General features: G+C 34.8%; 1 protein-coding gene across 1 annotated transcript in view; it reads right to left on the bottom strand.

Moving 5' to 3' along the window:
* The window catches only part of LOC141405301 (ATP-binding cassette sub-family G member 1-like), a 49,890-nt gene extending 35,803 nt beyond the window's left edge, over positions 1-14,087 (bottom strand). The window contains exon 1 of the mRNA XM_073989497.1: positions 13,803-14,087. Within this exon, the coding sequence (XP_073845598.1) occupies positions 13,803-13,941 (139 nt within the window). The 5' untranslated portion in view covers positions 13,942-14,087. The remainder of the gene's footprint in view (positions 1-13,802) is intronic.
* Between the last annotated feature and the right edge of the window lie 4,141 nt (positions 14,088-18,228).

Here is an 18,228-nt window from a genome sequence, read left to right as displayed (position 1 = left end):
CATGGATGCCGGCGTCTGATTGGCTGGTACGCCGACTTTGACATTTTTTCCAGCTTTTTTGACGTTTTTTCGATTTTTGCGTTCCCGAATTTTTGAAAAAAACTTTTGTGTGAGAAAAATTTTTCTCTATTTCTCTCTTTTACGAGTTTTACTATTAAAAAGTACGGGAACAAAGCTAGTATTAGTAAATTTTGAAGTTTTTGTCAATGCATGTGGGACTATATTTAGCAGGATTGAAATCAAAATAGTTTTGATTTTGTAAATAAAACCCTTTCAATCCGATGAATTTTGTTTATTTTCCAAGAAATTGAAAATAACAAATATTTGCTCTGTTTCAGAAACTGCAAGAAGGTACTAATTTTTACTACGATAACATAACTTTATGTTATCGGAAAAAATAGTAGATTCTTGCAGTACTGGAACAGACCAATTGTTTGTGACGAAATAATTTTTTTGAAAATTTCAACTAATGCGGGGCATACACTATACTGCCAAACTGCACTGCCAAATGAACCCTTGTGTACGTGTGTGATTGAATAGTGTGTGGCATTCCTTCAATCCATATTCCAAAAATGATGAATTTTCCTCCAAACTCGATTTTGGGTTGAAGTTTTCCAATTTTTTTAATTTCCTCACAAATACTATTTGTTGTTTTCAAAAATTATTTGTTGGTTACTTGGAAAATAAACAAAATTCATCGGATTGAAAGGGGTTCATTTACAAAATCAAAATTATTTTGATTTCAATCCTGCCAAAACTACTCCCAAATACATTGACAAAAACTTCAAAATTTACTAATACTATTACAAATGCTGTCGTGCATGCCCATAGTGTATGCCCCGCATAAAAGTAAATTTATCATTATTGGAATGTGGATTGAAGGAATGCCACACATTATTCAATCACACACGTACACAAGGGGTTCATCGGCAGCAGCAGTTTGGCAGTAAATGTATGGGCCGCATAATGACAACCTGTCGTTTCTCTTGGTTCAGACCACCTCCCCGTTATTGTCTCCATCAGCAGACCACCCGATTTCATCACCCTGAACGCCGCACTTTCGTCAAGCATGGGAAAGCTAATTGGTCGAGGTTAGAGAGTTCACTAATCACCACTTCAGAGATCTGCCCAATCCTTCTGATATTCAGGTAGCAGAAAGGACTTTCCGAGACATCATCACGCCATATACCTGCTGGACGAATACCAGAAGTAAGACCAAACTTAAATTTATATAAATTTATTTATTTAAATTTATCATTTTTTGAATGTGGATTGAAGGAATGCCACACATTATTCAATCACACACGTACACAAGGGGTTCATCGGCAGCAGCGGTTTGGCAGTAAATGTATGGGCCGCATAATGACAACCTGTCGCTTCTCTTGGTTCAGACCACCTCCCCGTTATTGTCTTTATCAGCAGACCACCCGATTTCATCACCCTGAACGCCGCACTTTCGTCAAGCATGGGAAAGCTAATTGGTCGAGGTTAGAGAGTTCACTAATCACCGCTTCAGAGATCTGCCCAATCCTTCTGATATTCAGGTAGCAGAAAAGGCTTTCCGAGACATCATCACGCCATATACCTGCTGAACGAATACCACAAGTAAGACCAAACTTCCCAGCAGAGGTGATGGCATAAGTCGACAGTTTGTCGTGCACCCCTGTAGTGACAGGGCAAAGAGAAGAATACTACGTTGCACTAGATGTCTTCCAACCGAGGATGAACGACCATTTACAGTGATGGATGTTGGGCCCTGATGCCTTAACTAAACTATGAGGCAGTTTAGAACTACGAGTAAATCTGTCAAATTTATGTTAAATCGGTTCCGATCATCAGAAGGTAGATCTTATAATTTTCTGTGGGGACAGAAAATGATAAAAATTGGTGTAGCGTATCGCATATATAGTTGACCCATTCAAGTTCGATCCTTTCCTTATTGGTTAAAAAATTTCCTTTCCAAAAAAAAAAACACAACATTTTCTTTGTTTTTCTATCTTATGGAGTAATTTTGTAAGAAGAAATATTTTCCATATGACAACACCAGGATTTATTGCAATTTGTATGGTTCTTAGTACCAAATTTTTTCTATAGGTCTGCAGAAGATAAGGCAGTAGACGATAACAACTCTTGGTAGGCCAAACGCTTAACAAGAAAATAAAAGATTTTTGAACTTAACGGATGATGATAACATTTCACTTTTCAAGCTGTTAATTAATTTCTCGCTCATTGAGTATTGATTACAATTTGATGGTCAAAATAAATTTCTAAAACACACATATGTAAATTGCTCTGTTCCAGAACCTGCAAGAAGCTACTATTTTTTATTAGGATAACATTTGGTCTGTTCCTTTACTTCTGAAAATGGTAAAACCGGCAAAAGTAGTAAAAGTTGAAAACTGCTCCCATATGAATTGTATTGTGTCTGAAGTAAAGGAACGCTTTTCGAGTAAAAAGTTGTAAAACTTGAAGATTCTTGAACGTAAAGGAACAGGGCTATTGTTATACCCTACACCACTATGTGGGAACGTATTATAACTTGGTGTTGGTCAAAAAGTTTGTAACGCATCGAAATAATGGTCGTACACTCATACATATATATACCAAAATCTATGTCTCGACGAGCTGAGTCGATCTGGCTATGTGTGTCCGTCCGTCCATCTGTACATCTAAACCTTGTAATCACGCTACTGGTCGCAATTTTGATCGGACCGTCACCAAATTTTGGGAGTTGATGGGGGTCCGGGAGATTAAGAAGCCTATTGATTTTGGTGTTGGTCGGATAATATTTACAGGTCGGAATGGGCAAAAAACTTATTTGGATAAAAAGGCAACGTTTTTTTCCAAAGCAAATAACTCAGCTTCTATAAGGTGTATACCAAAAAGAAATCTGACAATGAAAGTAGAACATATCACCTTTCTAACGATGCACTATATGTAATTTGGACAGGTTTTTAAGCAAAAAGTCGTTTTTTTGCACTTTTAATAACGCGAGTTTTCTAATTTGATTCGAAGAAAAAACATGTCAAATTCTGTGGATGTGCAATTTGTTTTCAAAAATATCCAAAACACGCGGTATAATTCAAAGTTAAAATTAAAATAAAAAATATTAAAACTCAGAGCAGAATTTAAACGCAATTAGTAAGAGTTTGGTAATAATCAAATACGAAGATATGATATTCAGTGGAATGGTGGCTGTGTACTTTCTGTTTTAAGAAATAATTTTCTTGAAAATGTTTGCTACAGCAGAAAAACTCGTCACATAGGATACAACCTTAAAGCGGGGTACACACGATCAGTTTGACTGTCGATTTTTCGGAATTATCGATAACTGTCCAGCCGTCCAGCAGCCACAAAATATTTTGTGGTTGCCTGGTGACTGACAAAAGTGAACGGCCACACTGGCAAACAACCGATTATTTGAGCAAAACTGACAGTCAAAACTGATCGTGTGTACCCCGCTTAAAAGGCAAGTGTTGTTGTACAACAAACGTAACAACAACCACATAGAGATTTGTTTTTGTAAGTAATACTAGTGTCACTGGTATTTGTAAACAAAACATAAAAAGTGTCAATAAATTATTTTAATTTCAAAAATAAATATTTTTTGATTTGGTTACATAAATTTGAAAATCACGAATGAAAATTCGATTTACCCAGCAAAATTTGACGGAAGGGGTTCTTTGCGATGACGTGATTTCATGTCATCTTTTGCATTGGTTCAAAGGAAGTCGTGGAAGATCCGATCTTTTCATTAGGATTTGAACCAATGCAAAGGAAGTCGTGAAAGATCCGATCTTTTCATCAGCATTTGTACCCATTCCATCGATCCAATAGAGATGATGTTTGTGTTTTTATTTACACACCTGTTTATTTTCATTTTGGTATGTTCCAGTACTGCAAAAATCTACTAATTTTTACTATTTTTTCAGATAACATAAAGGAAAAATTGTTATCGTAGTAAAAATAAGTAGATTCTTGCAGTTTCTGGAACAGACCAAAGTTGTTAGAACTGTCGTCGTGATGTTGTCTTACATTTCCTGCATATCAAACAACTAAAACTTCTAAACAATTGGTATTATATGAAGTCCCAACCATCGAGCTAAAAATAGAATCGGACTGCACACATTGCTATTCTAAAAGTTCCCTTGTCTGTTCTAAATCTGACATAGAATGAAATCAATCAAATCTCGCTTCTTGGAATTTGAAAAAAAGTCCGAAACGAAAAGGAACAAGAATCTGAAAATAAAGAAGAAACTACTTTTGGAAAGAAACAATTAAAAATAAATTAATTTAGCATAAATGGTATTTTCCATAAAAAGTCTCTCCTCCCCGTTCGTTACATTTTGTTCTTAGAGAACCCTAAAGCAAGCAGGGTTGTAGATCCCTACATATTTCCGTCACTAAACAAAAGAGCAGAGAAGTGCACAAGTAGCTGATTTTGACACTCATAAGCCACATGCTGAAAAATAAGCGTATGTGCGGCTTGCTACTCTAAAAAATAAATGAAAGTGTTGCTTGCCATTCTCAAAATATGTACGAGTGTGGCTAGCCACTCAAAAAATAAGTCATTTAAAAATGGATATTTTTTGACACTTGCGTATGCTTTGCCAAGTAGTTTTAAATACGCAATAACAATTTCTGTCTTACTTTTTTGCTCATTGCACATCAAGTATTGTTTTCAACCCTTGTAATTCAATCGATTGTCTCGTGCTCTCCGAGAGAATGAGAGCTAAGATCACTGATTTTCAAACGTTAAAAGAACATGCAAAAACACACATAATGCTTGGTTTACATTCGGCGTCGTTTCGTGATTTCGAAGGCGTTTCGTGATTTCGCGCGGAATCAAGCAAAATTTATCATGATTTCGCATACAAAAATGAAATCATCTCATTTCGTGATTTCAGCGAAATCAACATCGAAATCACAGTACACATGATATACAACCTTGCTTTTGCCTAAAAAAGTACCAAAAGTTGCAACACTTTTCACGTATCACAATAAACAAGGTAGATGTGCGAATTGCTGGAACAAAAAATGTTAATATCAACATTTGTAAACAATGTGAAAAAATATTGAATTACATTGTTACAATGCTATTTTTCATTGTGTTCCCGTACTTTTTTAATGGTAATGTTAGAAAAAAGAGCAAATTGTGAAAAATTACTTCCCCATACAAATTTCTTAAAAAATACGGGAACGGCAAAATGACGAAAATTGCAAAAACTCCAGCATAATGTCAAAATCAACGTTTCAGCTATCATATTAGATGCCAATGAACATGCTTGCTGCTAGTTTCTACTAGGCCAAAATTTTATGGCAGAAAACAGGAGAAGAGGGTGTTTATTCGGCGCTATTTTTGTTTAAAGAGAAGTGCAAGTCTTGCTAGATTTCGGAGTACAGGAACGCATTTTTAGCACTACACGGAAAAACTACTGCAAGTACTAATATTTTGCAGGTTCAGAGCAAAACTTGTATCTATCAAAATTTATTATGATGTCTCAACGATAAAATATTTTTTTTTCATTTGTTAGTACTATACACAATTAATACGATATGTAGATAATTTTACGATAATTTTCCAAATAAAGTTGTAAAGTTCTATATTGTCGTATATTTTTGACGATTAAATCAATTTGCAATAAATTGTTTTGAAAATTCATGTTCGATCAGCTGCGCATATGCATCTACCTTTATCATTGTGATATGTTTGAAATCAACAAAAAATGAGTATAAACACCGGGATGTATTTCAGGATTTCGTGAAATCCAGTGGATTTTGGAGCGCAAGTGTAAACTTGGCATAACATTCCAAGCAAATGAAGAAAAGCATACACAAACGAAACAACAACAAATAAAATTACAATTGTTTATTTTTTGTAGTGTTGTGTGTGCGCTTCCACTTGATAAGTCACTTGGCAAACTATCTACGATTGCGAGTTTTGTAACAGTGCAAACTTGATGCGTCGCAAGTATTTTTGGTGGTGGTGGAAAAATTACCGAGTGCGAGAAAACACATGCGTTAAAATAGCAAAAGGCCCAAAAAACTTGTGCGTGCTCAATTGGCTTACGGGGGCAAGTAACTCATTGATGATCTCTGCAAAAGAGTATAAATTACCAAAATGTTGTTATAAAATAACAAAATTATAAAATAAAAGTAATTTACGAAATAAAAATACTTAAAGAAGTGCATTTGGAGTCCATGTCGAAATCTGAACTGGTGATGGGAAGATAATTGAAAAAATCTTTTGTAAGATGAAAGAATATCAGTTGCGGAGAACGGAGGAAGTAATCTTTTGCGTTGCAGCGGTGGTGATTACATTGCAATTTTGGATGTAAACTTTTGAAAAACTAAACTGATAAATTAATTGTAGTTATTTCATGAATTCGTTTGAATTAATAAAGAGTTTTGTTTTTCATGAAAACCATATTTCAATACAGCATTTCCATTTTCCAAACAATATGAAAATTTCATGCCAAGGGGTTGGTGAAAATGACATGCCAAAGCATTGGTTAAAATGACATGTCAAAGCATGGGTGAAAATGAAGTGTCAAAGCATTGGTGAAAATGACATGTCAAATCATTGGTGGAAATGACATGCTAAAGCATTGGTGGAAATGACATGTCAACGCATTGGTTAAAATGACATGCTTAGGATCCAGAAAAGAACGTCATCTTTTGGGGTCCACGCTCATATAAAATTCATCGATGAAGATGCTAAAAAGATGACATGCTAGATCACTTGCACCCATGATTGAATGTCATCTTTGGTATCGAACATTTTGCTGGGTATCTTCAATTCTTATGTTTCCAACCCATTCCTCTAAATGGATAATGGCAAGCAGGAAGGATATTTGTTACAAAAATATTTGGGGTCGCTAAAAATTTTATGAAAGATGAAAAGCTGCATCAAACTTTTGTTTTTGAAATCAAAAAACTTGTGTTTATTAGGGTTTTATTTTTTTAATTTTACAAAATAACATACATTTTGTGTCACCTTCTCCATAGCGAAAAAAAGTTTTCGCATCAAACCAATTTAAGTATTTTTTGTTCTGAACGAAATCACATATTGCAAACATTATCTTAAATTGACACTAGGTTGATTAATGCACCATACATAAACATCGATATAAATGTAGTTCAGAGCAAAGTCGGTCAGTATATGCTACCTTTGGATTGATATATGGTCAGACAAATGACAGAGGGAAACTTTGTTCTGCAAAAACATATTATCTTAAATTGTGCATATAACAAAAAATGCACAAATATGTTTATAATATACAAGATCGCAGTGTGAATATCGATATTGGGTATATTATCGTGTTGTAGTCACGGTGGCTAAAGTCCCTGACGAAATTGTTCTGAAGAAACGTCCCCATATATGGTGTCATAATATGTGAGCTAGTTCGTTCGGACTCAAAGAATCTTTCATTGATATGAGGGAGGTCTTCCCGTTTTATCTTCGGAGATATTCGTAAGAAATAGTTTTTATTCTGAATGATATTTTGCTCTCAAAAAATATATATCCCTAATGTACATAGGAAATAGCTAGGCAAATTTATATAACACTGCATTTACACATGACAGGACAGTTGAGGCATGTATTGATTGTCAAAACCCCAAAACTTGCCTGTGTGACTTACTAGGCGTTTACACTAGACAGTTTGTCTTCAAATACAACTCTGATTTACTAACACATGCATACATTTGTCTCAGCTGTCCATCAGTTTTTCACAGACAGCCGGGTTGGCAAATTTTTGACATTTTTGTGAAAAAGAAGTGAGGTGATAATTCAAATGTGCTATAAACAAAAGAATATGTACAAAACAAAATATGTGAACGGAAAACAAAAAGAAATCAGTGATTTTCATTCATAATTTTACAACTGTTTTCGCAGTTGTCTGGACGCCTACGTCACACAGGCAAGTTGTGGGATTCTGACAATCAATACATGTCCTGTTATTTGTAAACGCAGGGTTAGTCGTCCACACAACTGCAAAAACAATATTAAAATTATGAATGTAAATCATCGATTTCTTTTTGTTTTTCGTTCACATATTTTGTTTTTGTTCATGTTCTTTTGTTTTTAACAAAATTGTCAAACATTTGTTAACCCGACTGTCTGTGAAAAAATGATGGCCAGCTGGGAGATAGCCGACAAATGTATGTATGTGTTAGTAAATCAGAGTTGTATTTGCCGACAGTCTGTCTTGTGTAAACGCCTAGTAAGGTACATATATGCATGAATTACAACAACTAATAAATTTACAAAAACAACATTTTTGTTATTGAAAATTTAATGTCTAAGAAAATTTTGAATAATAGCGTCGTTCCAAAAGTTTTCTAAGGAAAAACATAAATACATTTTGAAAATCCTCTAAAATAGAACAAATTTGAATCAAAATGTAAATATAAAGCATTCAGAACTGTCGTGGGCCATTTTTATTACACGTTTGGGATGAAAAACAGTATTTTATGGTAGCAAATTTCGAACTTTCAAATTTCATGAGTAGACTCTATTACATTTTGAAAACTAAATTTTCAAAAAAGTAAGAATACAGCTGATTGTCACTTCTACCTTATATAAATATGCCTTGGGAAATACAGGGTGCGGCTAAAGTTACTATATGATGTAAAACAATTGTAACTTCTTTGCTTGCGAGTATTTAACTTTTTCTTTTTTCCTATTTCAGAAATTAAACTTGGGAGAATATTTAAAAATGGAACGCTATACAATTGCGCAAAGAACTAAGATTGTTTTTCTATTCATTGAAAATCATCGTTCGATAATTAATACTCAACGTGCATACAGAAGATTTTATGGTGTAGGAACTGCTCCAACGGGTCCAACCATTGGTTCGTTGGTGAATAATTTTGCTGAATATGGGACTGTCGGAGATCGGCCGAAAATATTGATGCTGTGCGACAGAGCGTCGAAGAAAATCCGGAGACATCAACGAGAAAACGATCTTCCCAGTTCTTCGGCGAATTTTAAAACACGATTTGCACCTCTTCCCTTACAAAATCCAACTAGTCCAAAAACTAAATCCTGAGGACTTCGTATTGCGCTTGGAATATGCTAGAGCAGTTTTAAATCTCGTTGATCAAAATGAAGATGTTTTGTCAAATTTAATGATGACCGACGAAGCGCATTTTCACTTGAACGGTTTCGTAAATAAACAAAACAACAGATTTTGGGGATCCCAAAATCCCAAAAATCTTCATCAGAAATCTTTACACGCCATTCGTGTTACCGTTTGGTGTGGCATTACCGCCCAAAAAAGTTTACGGCCATAAAAAGAGCACATTTTTGCGTTAGAGAAAACGGTTCTCATTTAACTGATATTATTTTTCATAATTAATGTAAAAAAATAACATAAAATAAACTTTCTTTTTATCATAAATTTTTTTGTTTTTTTTTTTTTCATTCCATTCAATAATTATTTAAAAAACATATCATATAGTTACTTTAGCCGCACCCTGTAGAAATAAGAATACAAAATGTAGTTTGGAATTTGACACTACTACACTACTATTACAGGAGAATCAAAACAGCTGGCACTTAATTCTACCTGTAAATTATTGTACCATGGTGTTGATGTCAATATTTGTAGTAGTATGTGTAAATTTTTCAAAATATGAGAATGTATGTGTAAATTTTATGGAATGAGGAAAATCAAAATAGTTTTGATTTTCAAAATGAAACCCGATAAATATGGTTTATTTTCAAATTGTCAAAAAGCAATTCTGGAAAAAAGAATATTGTGTTTGTGAGGCCAAAACCTAAAAGTTTTAAGTTTTAGGTTTTGGCCTTAAGAAATAAAAAAATTAAGTTCATTAATTTTTAGAGGAACATTTGATGATTTCGATTGCAGATTGAAGACTGATTGAATGATTTGCTACACATTTATCAATCACACACGTACGTAAGGGGTTCATCGGCTGGACAAGCCAATTTGGTCTGTTCCAGAACTGCAAGAATCTACTAATGTTTACTATTTTTCCGATAACATAAAGGAAAAAATGTTATCGTAGTAAAAATTAGTAGATTCTTGCAGGTTCTGGAACAGAGCACATATGGTACGATAACATTTTTTCCTTTATGTTATCGGGAAATATTGTAAAAATTAGTAGATTCTTGCATTCTCCCAACGGAGATATCGCAATAGTCGGTAATACATCCCATTTTTCCATTTTTTAATCACGCAATTTTGATAGGATCGTCACGAAATTTTGTTGGATAATAGGGCTTCCAGAGAGGAAGAAGCATCCCAGCTAGGGTGTCCAAAAAACCGGTTTTTCCAAACAAAACGGTTTTCGGTTAACCGAAAATTTTAATTTTTTCAAAAACCGGTTTTCGGTTTTCAAAAATTTTCAAAACCGGTTAACCGGTTTAAACCGGTTTTGTTAAATAGCTACACATTTGCTCATAATTGATATATATTTGATTAAAAATGTGCGGCAAGGGGTAAATTAAGTATAACGAATTCGTTATTATATAATTATCTCGCAATAACCTTGTTATTTGACATTCAACCTCGAAGTGGGGACACCAAAATGAAGACCGAAATTCTGCCCAAAGAATAGTCCTTACAAATATAAAATTGACTACCAAAAGAATTAAGTTTACATTTTATTAAGTTCGGATTCTTCGTCTTGCTTTGCCAACCTCAAATTATCGTGAAATGCCTGACAATTAGGCGGTCACTTGAATAAAGACTAAGTTGTACCAAACATTCGTTTTAAATTGTAGCTACTATAGCTCTAGTTCCTAGTTCGCTGTATTAGTTCCAAAATATATGAGAACTTCATACAAACTAATGTGTGATATCACGTATACACAGATTTTTCATACAAATGGCGTGTACCATTGGAACTACGTAGTGAACTAAATTGGCACAACTCTTCATTGTACACAAAATATTTTTCAAATTTAAAGGTATCTGATATTTAAAACTTTGCCGTACCTTGTGTTAGTTTAGTTTAGTTTACCTTCAAGAATACAATTGTAATGAAATATTAAAAATATTACTATTTTTTTAAAACCGGTTAACCGATACAAATAACCGGTTTTTTCGGTTAACCGAAAATTTCGTTTTTGGCGAAAACCGGTTTCGGTTTGGTAACTCAAAACCGGGTAACCGGTTAACCGGTTTCGGTTTTGGACACCCTAATCCCAGCAAAATTTGAAGGAAGGGGTTCTTTGCGATGACGTGATTTCATGTCATCTTTTGCATTGGTTCAAAGGAAGTCGTGAAAGATCCGATCTTTGCATTAGGATTTGAACCAATGCAAAGGAAGTCGTGAAAGATCCGATCTTTTCATCAGCATTTGTACCCATTCCATCGATCCAATAGAGATGATGTTTGTGTTTTTATTTACACATATGTTTATTTTCATTTTGGTATTTTCCAGTACTGCAAAAATCTACTAATTTTTACTATTTTTTCCGATAACATAAAGGAAAAATTGTTATCGTAGTAAAAATAAGTAGATTCTTGCAGTTTCTGGAACAGACCAAAGTTGTTAGAACTGTCGTCGTGATGTTGTCTTACATTTCCTGCATATCAGACAACTAAAACTTCTAAACAGTTGATATTGTATGAAGCTCGAAATGTCTGCAATAAAAATGAAGTCCCAATCATCGAGCTAAAAATAGAATCGGACTGCACACATTGCTATTTTAAAAGTTCCCTTGTCTGTTCTAAATCTGACATAGAATGAAATCAATCAAATCTCGCTTCTTGGAATTTGAAAAAAAGTCCGAAACGAAAAGGAACAAGAATCTGAAAATAAAGAAGAAACTGCTTTTGGAAAGAAACAATTAAAAATAAATTAATTAAGCATAAATGGTATTTTCCATAAAAAGTCTCTCCTCCCCGTTCGTTATATTTTGTTCTTAGAGATCCCTAAAGCAAGCCGGGTTGTAGATCCCTACATATTACCAAAATGTTGTTATAAAATAACAAAATTATAAAATAAAAGTAATTTGCGAAATAAAAATACTTAAAGGAGTGCATTTGGAGTCCATGTTGAAATCTGAACTGGTGATAATTGAAAAAACCTTTTGTAAGATGAAAGAATATCAGTTGCGGAGAACGGAGGAAGTAATCTTTTGCGTTGCAGCGGTGGTGATTACATTGCAATTTTGGATGTAAACTTTTGAAAAACTAAACTGATAAATTAATTGTAGTTATTTCATGAATTCGTTTGAATTAATAAAGAGTTTTGTTTTTCATGAAAACCATATTTCAACACAGCATTTCCATTTTCCAAACAATATGAAAATTTCATGCCAAGGGGTTGGTGAAAATGACATGCCAAAGCATTGGTTAAAATGACATGTCAAAGCATGGGTGAAAATGACGTGTCAAAGCATTGGTGAAAATGACATGTCAAATCATTGGTGGAAATGACATGCCAAAGCATTGGTGGAAATGACATGTCAACGCATTGGTTAAAATGACATGCTTAGGATCCAGAAAAGAACGTCATCTTTTGGGGTCCACGCTCATATAAAATTCATCGATGAAGTTGCTAAAAAGATGACATGCTAGATCACTTGCACCCATGATTGAATGTCATCTTTGGCATCGAACATTTTGCTGGGATATTGAGTTTGGTGATGGTCGGACAATATTCAAGAGTCGGAATGGGCAAAAAACTTACATATGTGGACAAAAATTCAAAGTAGTCATATTCCAAAAGGAAAGCCCGTCAATGGAAGAGGAAAATATGACCTTTATTATGATGCAAAATAGGTTGGCACACATCCCACTTTCCCATTTTTTATTAGAATTGTACTAACGAGTATCTCAGCTTTGGTTTGGATGCGTTTCAACAATGAAGACACTCTAATTGTATGTTCCAGAACCTGCAAGAAGCTACTATTTTTTACTACGATAACAGTTTTTTCTTTATGTTATCGGAAAAAATAGTAAAAATTTGTAGATTCTTGCAGTTCTGGAACAGACCATAAGTTTTAAAATGGTCCCAATTGCGTTACCAAAATTGGTGAAATGCTTGTGATGTTGAAAAAGCGATGGTATATCTCAATTTCCAGTTTATGGAATTTTATTTCAATGACAGATATTTCTGCTTCTATTAGACATATTCCAAGGAGAAAACTTGATAATGAAACTAAACCATCTGAGCTTTAAATTCATACAAAATGTGGCATTGATGATAAAATATCAGAGTTATTGCAAAAGGCGCCAAGCTATCACAATTTTAATATTTTGAAGTTTTTTACTTTAATGACAAATATCTGTGCTTCTATTTGGTGTATTAAAGACATCTAAATTGCAAAGCTTTCAACCAGCACCAAGTTGATGTCAACAGTAGTCAAATATGAAATTAAATATTAATTATTTTGGTTCAGTTCGCCTTAAGTAATTTGATATAAAAGCCAGACAGTTAAAAAACGTTAGTATCTCCCTAAAAGAAATGTTTACGAGCGAAAAGTTTATGTACATGGGTAGTGGTGTAGGGTATCACATAGTCGTCCCCGTCCCGACAATAGCCTTTGCTCACTTGTTTCCTTTATGTTATCGGAAAAAAATAGTAAAAATTTAGTAGATTCTTGCAGATCAGGGGCTCAATTCTGTTTCTATGAAAATGTGAAATGAAAACTTTTATAAAGGAGAAAACTGTCAAATGAAAAAAAATTATAAATGAAATATTTTTCATTTCAAATTTTCATAGAACAGGAATCCAGACCCTGGAACAGACCAATTATTTTCCCCAAACATGTTATATAATACACTAGCTAGTATGTAAATAAAACAATAAATATTTATTACTTGGCACTTCGTATCGAACATTTGTAAATTTCAAATTCACACCGGAATGTTGAGGTATTTTACGAAATATTTCACTTTCACGTTCACTTGGCGTCAATAGTTCAACATTATTTACATCGATTTCATTCTTTCCCTTCATTATTATATTTTTTTGTATTCAAATATGTTTTTTTTTATTTAATATTATTCCGCGCGGTAAGCACGTTGCTTGTTCAAATACAAACTAAATGCGGATAATCGCATTCAGTCAGTCCCCAGCTCCCAGCTGGCAATTTTGAAGCGTCTAAATAAAAAAACAGAACTGCATGTTTCAATTTTAAATAAAAAAGCAAATTCTAACAACAACAAAAGCACAAATGCACAACGGTACCCAATTCGTTGCTTCCCCTTCCGGAGATAAATGGTTCATCAAAAGAAAAGCATCCGTCGAATGCACGCTCACTGCCTCTTTGACTCTCTGAACAATTAAAAATAAATAAAAACAACTCTCTGATTTAATTCAAGATATATCTACAGACATACGTACATATATAATAGATATGTTTCATTATGCATTAGAACACTAATTGAAAAAAGTATACCAGCAAAAAATTTGTTCCAATGTTTAATAAATGTAAAAATGATCGGCATAAGAAAATCTGTTGCACAAATTTGGAATGTATACTTTACCGAAAGCTAAATTCCTTCTGCCTATGACTGTACAAAAAAACAGTAACAGCAATAAATGTAATGGTAAAGTTAGCTCAGTACGGACCGTAATGAGAAGAAGACTTATTTACAATAAGATTTTCCCTATACCTCTCCTTGGACCCACAGTGTCAAAACCAAGTACCTCGGAGGACAAATATAATCGATAGAAAACATTCAAATTATGTTTTTGAATTTTGGTATTGATACGATATACGAGGGTTCAAATCCGATATTTGTTGGAAATGTGCATTTTCTTCCATATTTTCCCAAAATCAACCATATGCTCTGTTCCAGAACCTGCAAGAAGCTACAATTTTTTACTACGATAACCAAGTAATGACATATTTGTTATATTTTTCTCAAAGCAAATATTGGCCTGTTCCCGTACTTTATAAAGTGGTAAAAGTTGTAAAAGTCGTAAACGATTTTCATATAAATTTTGTGTACGGGAACGCAAAATGTGTAAAAGTGGTAAAAATTGTAAAAACTTTTTAGTTCTGGAACAGAGCTTATGTCATTACTTGGTTATTATAATATATTAGACCATGTTTATATAAGGCCATGTTTATATTATAGCATTTTGCACGGTTAACCTTCCTTATGAGGATTTATTTGAAATATAAGCAATGGAATTGACATTTGAAACCCAGTGGGTTTGTTAAATCCGGTTATATATAAACGTACTATTACATATTTAATATATTTAAGTAGTAAAGCCCAAGTCGGCTGGTCTCTTTACATATAAGTTATTATTTATTGTATACTCCAAACTGTTAATATTTGCAATAAAGATCTAATTGAATTGAATTGAATTTACTACGATAACAATTTTTCCTTTATGTTATTGCAAAAATAGTAAAAATTAGTACAATCTTGCAGTTCTGGAACAGACCAATTGTGTAGCTGTACTGGAAAATTCTTACAGGTTTGAATATTTTTCCATCGCGTTGCACTCACATTGGGGAACCACAATGGCGCCGCATAGCCTACCACAGACCGACCTATCGCATTATATATGGTAAACGATGTTTCTTTATCTGCATCCCAAGAGCTTCAGGACCTTGTTCCTACATCTCAGCTTGTCGTAGATAGCGTCAACATGAGCGGACGACGTGAACATGGGATAGTTTGTGGTCGGAATTCTGCAGCGATCGATCATGACATTCAACTCTGTACTCACCTCTGTCGTTCATGTGGTGACCAGAGTGGTCGTAGATTCAGTGGCGGATATTTGCATCTTCCTCGCGTGAAAAAAAGGTGATATGATCGGTCAAATAAGAGTTCAGCCTTTCACAAATGACATCTAGGAAAGTACCTGACGCCAAGATCATACAATTATCCGCATATGTTACGATTTCAATGCCGTCTGCAGGGGAGGTAGAGGTTAAACAGTTCCGGAGATATCATCCCACCTTGGAGAACACCCCTTTTCACCCTACGGGACTTGGACCCCTTGTTCCCGAATTCCAAGTACGACTGGCGTCAACACATATAATTGATTATGCAACGTTTCAAACTTGGTCGGAGGGTTATCTGCTCGATGTCCTCAAACAGCGTGGAGAGCTTTGCAGTATCTAAGGCTATCACACGGCTTGCTCTGACTGAGTCCTCGACTAATATAGGTGGAGATGGCGTGTAGCGCTGTTGCCGATGATGGGCAACTGCACAGCTATTATCTGGCGCTGGTGAGGACTATAGGCCTGCGTACATAAGCTAGCCCTGCCTGAAGGCCTGCGTACATAAGCTGCTCTGCCTGGTTGCCTTGCTTTCCTGCTTCATTTTTGACATAATAAAAATAAAAGAATAAAGAAGGCCGAGGAAATTTCGAACTGGGTTGACCTTTTCTTTTTTATTCTTATATCAGAAGTAAGCAAGGTAAGCAGGCAAGGCAGCTTATGTGCGCAGGCCTTGATTGCCTTGCTTTCCTGCTTCATTTTTGATATAATAAAAATAAAAGAATAAAGAAGGCCGAGGACATTTCGAACTGGGTTGCCCTTTTCTTTTTTATTCTTTTATCAGAAGTAAGCAAGGTAAGCAGGCAAGGTACATAAGCTGTTTTGCCTGGTTGCCTTGCTTTCCTACATAAGCTGCTTTGCCTGGTTGCCTTGCTTTCCTGCTTCATTTTTGACATAATAAAAATAAAAGAATAAAGGAGACAGAGCAAATTTCGAACTGGGTTGTCCTTTTCTTATTTATTCTTTTATCAGAAGCAAGCAAGGCAACCAGGCGAGGCAGCTTATGTACGTAGGCCTTTAAAGCCTCGCGGGTCTTTGCTGCGAGCGACAAAAGCTATATCGGTCTGTACAATTCACCTTTGCTGGCATCCCTGCCCGGCTAGGTTTTGTAGCGGGACCACTCTGTCCATTTTAAAGACTTCGGGAACGATGTGGTTGGCTAGCGACAGGTTGCGAACTTTAGTGAGATACACGACTCCAAGCTGTTTCCACATTACCATGGAGATTCCATCAGGGTCCAACGCTTTGGGTAATTTAGTGTTCCTGATGACATTCGCAACATCATCCATTGTAAATTGTGGTGGTTGATCCTCGGCAGGAAGAGATCTAGTGTGACGTAGTACTTATCTCTTCGGTCTGTTACTCCCGATTGAAATAACTTGCGCACCTCTTCGGATCAGTAAGCATAACGTCACCAAACGTGATTGAAATTCTACATTCCTTCTTTCGAGTGACTTAACCGTTGTCCAAATTTCACGTATTCCGGCTCCAATGTTGCAACTCTTCAGATGGTTTAACCCAGGGTTTCGGAGTCGAGGTATTTTTGGAACTACTCCGACTCCGAGAGTGAAATCCTATACCACTAAAATGAATAAAATGTGAAACCCTGTTTTTACTAAAGCGTTTTGCGGTGCCAACTCTAGCTCGAAAACTATTTAACCGATTGTCATATATTTTTTGTGGCCGATTTCTAAATGTCATTTCGAGAAAAACACGCTGATATCTAAGCAATATTGTTCCGATCGACTTGAAACTTTGACCATATATTCTATGCTATTTATAGTTTTTACTTTTTTCTAAAATTTATAATTGGGGATCACCCCTTTAACTAAAATTCAGCGCTGTTGCAAAAAAATTTAAAGGATCAATTGGACCAACAAAATAGAGACTAGACTTCAGAGGATAGTAAATATCCTATGAATTGACCTCTAACTTAGTATAATATACCGTTTGTATATATCGTCTGCTCCGTCGGAAAATGTCGTAAGTCCCTCTAAATAAATTTTTCAGGAGGAAGAAAAAACATTCCAGCGCTTTCTGTATTAAAGATTTTATTACGGTGGTAAAGGCAGTATATTTCGTTTATTTATTCCGCTTCAATATCTGTACTTTGTTTGATAAAATTCCATCGCGTTTGGGAGATAATTGGAAGTCTTTGGACTTACGACCTTTTCTTTGTACAGTTTTGTATTTTGGTAGGGACTTACAACCTTTTACTACAATTTACGGACGTTTAAAAAAAAAAATATTTAAACTTTACGAAACAATTGGTCTGTTCCAGTACTACACATTTCTACACATTTTTACTCCGATAACCGATTTTTCCTTTATGTTATCGAAAAAAATAGTAAAAATGTGTAGAAATGTGCAGTACTGGAACAGACCAAATGTGGAAAGGGTATTATAAGTTTTTTTGTCCAATATTCGTAAAACATCGCAAAGTATTCGTCGTAGACCCCCTCCCGTGACCATTTTTTCATATCTTGACGAGATAAAGCGAT

This window comes from Musca autumnalis, unplaced genomic scaffold (genome assembly GCF_047663935.1).
Source record: "Musca autumnalis isolate F117 unplaced genomic scaffold, ASM4766393v1 scaffold_5, whole genome shotgun sequence".
In the NCBI taxonomy this organism is placed as follows: domain Eukaryota; kingdom Metazoa; phylum Arthropoda; class Insecta; order Diptera; family Muscidae; genus Musca; species Musca autumnalis.
This window is presented reverse-complemented; position numbering and strand designations above follow the sequence as displayed.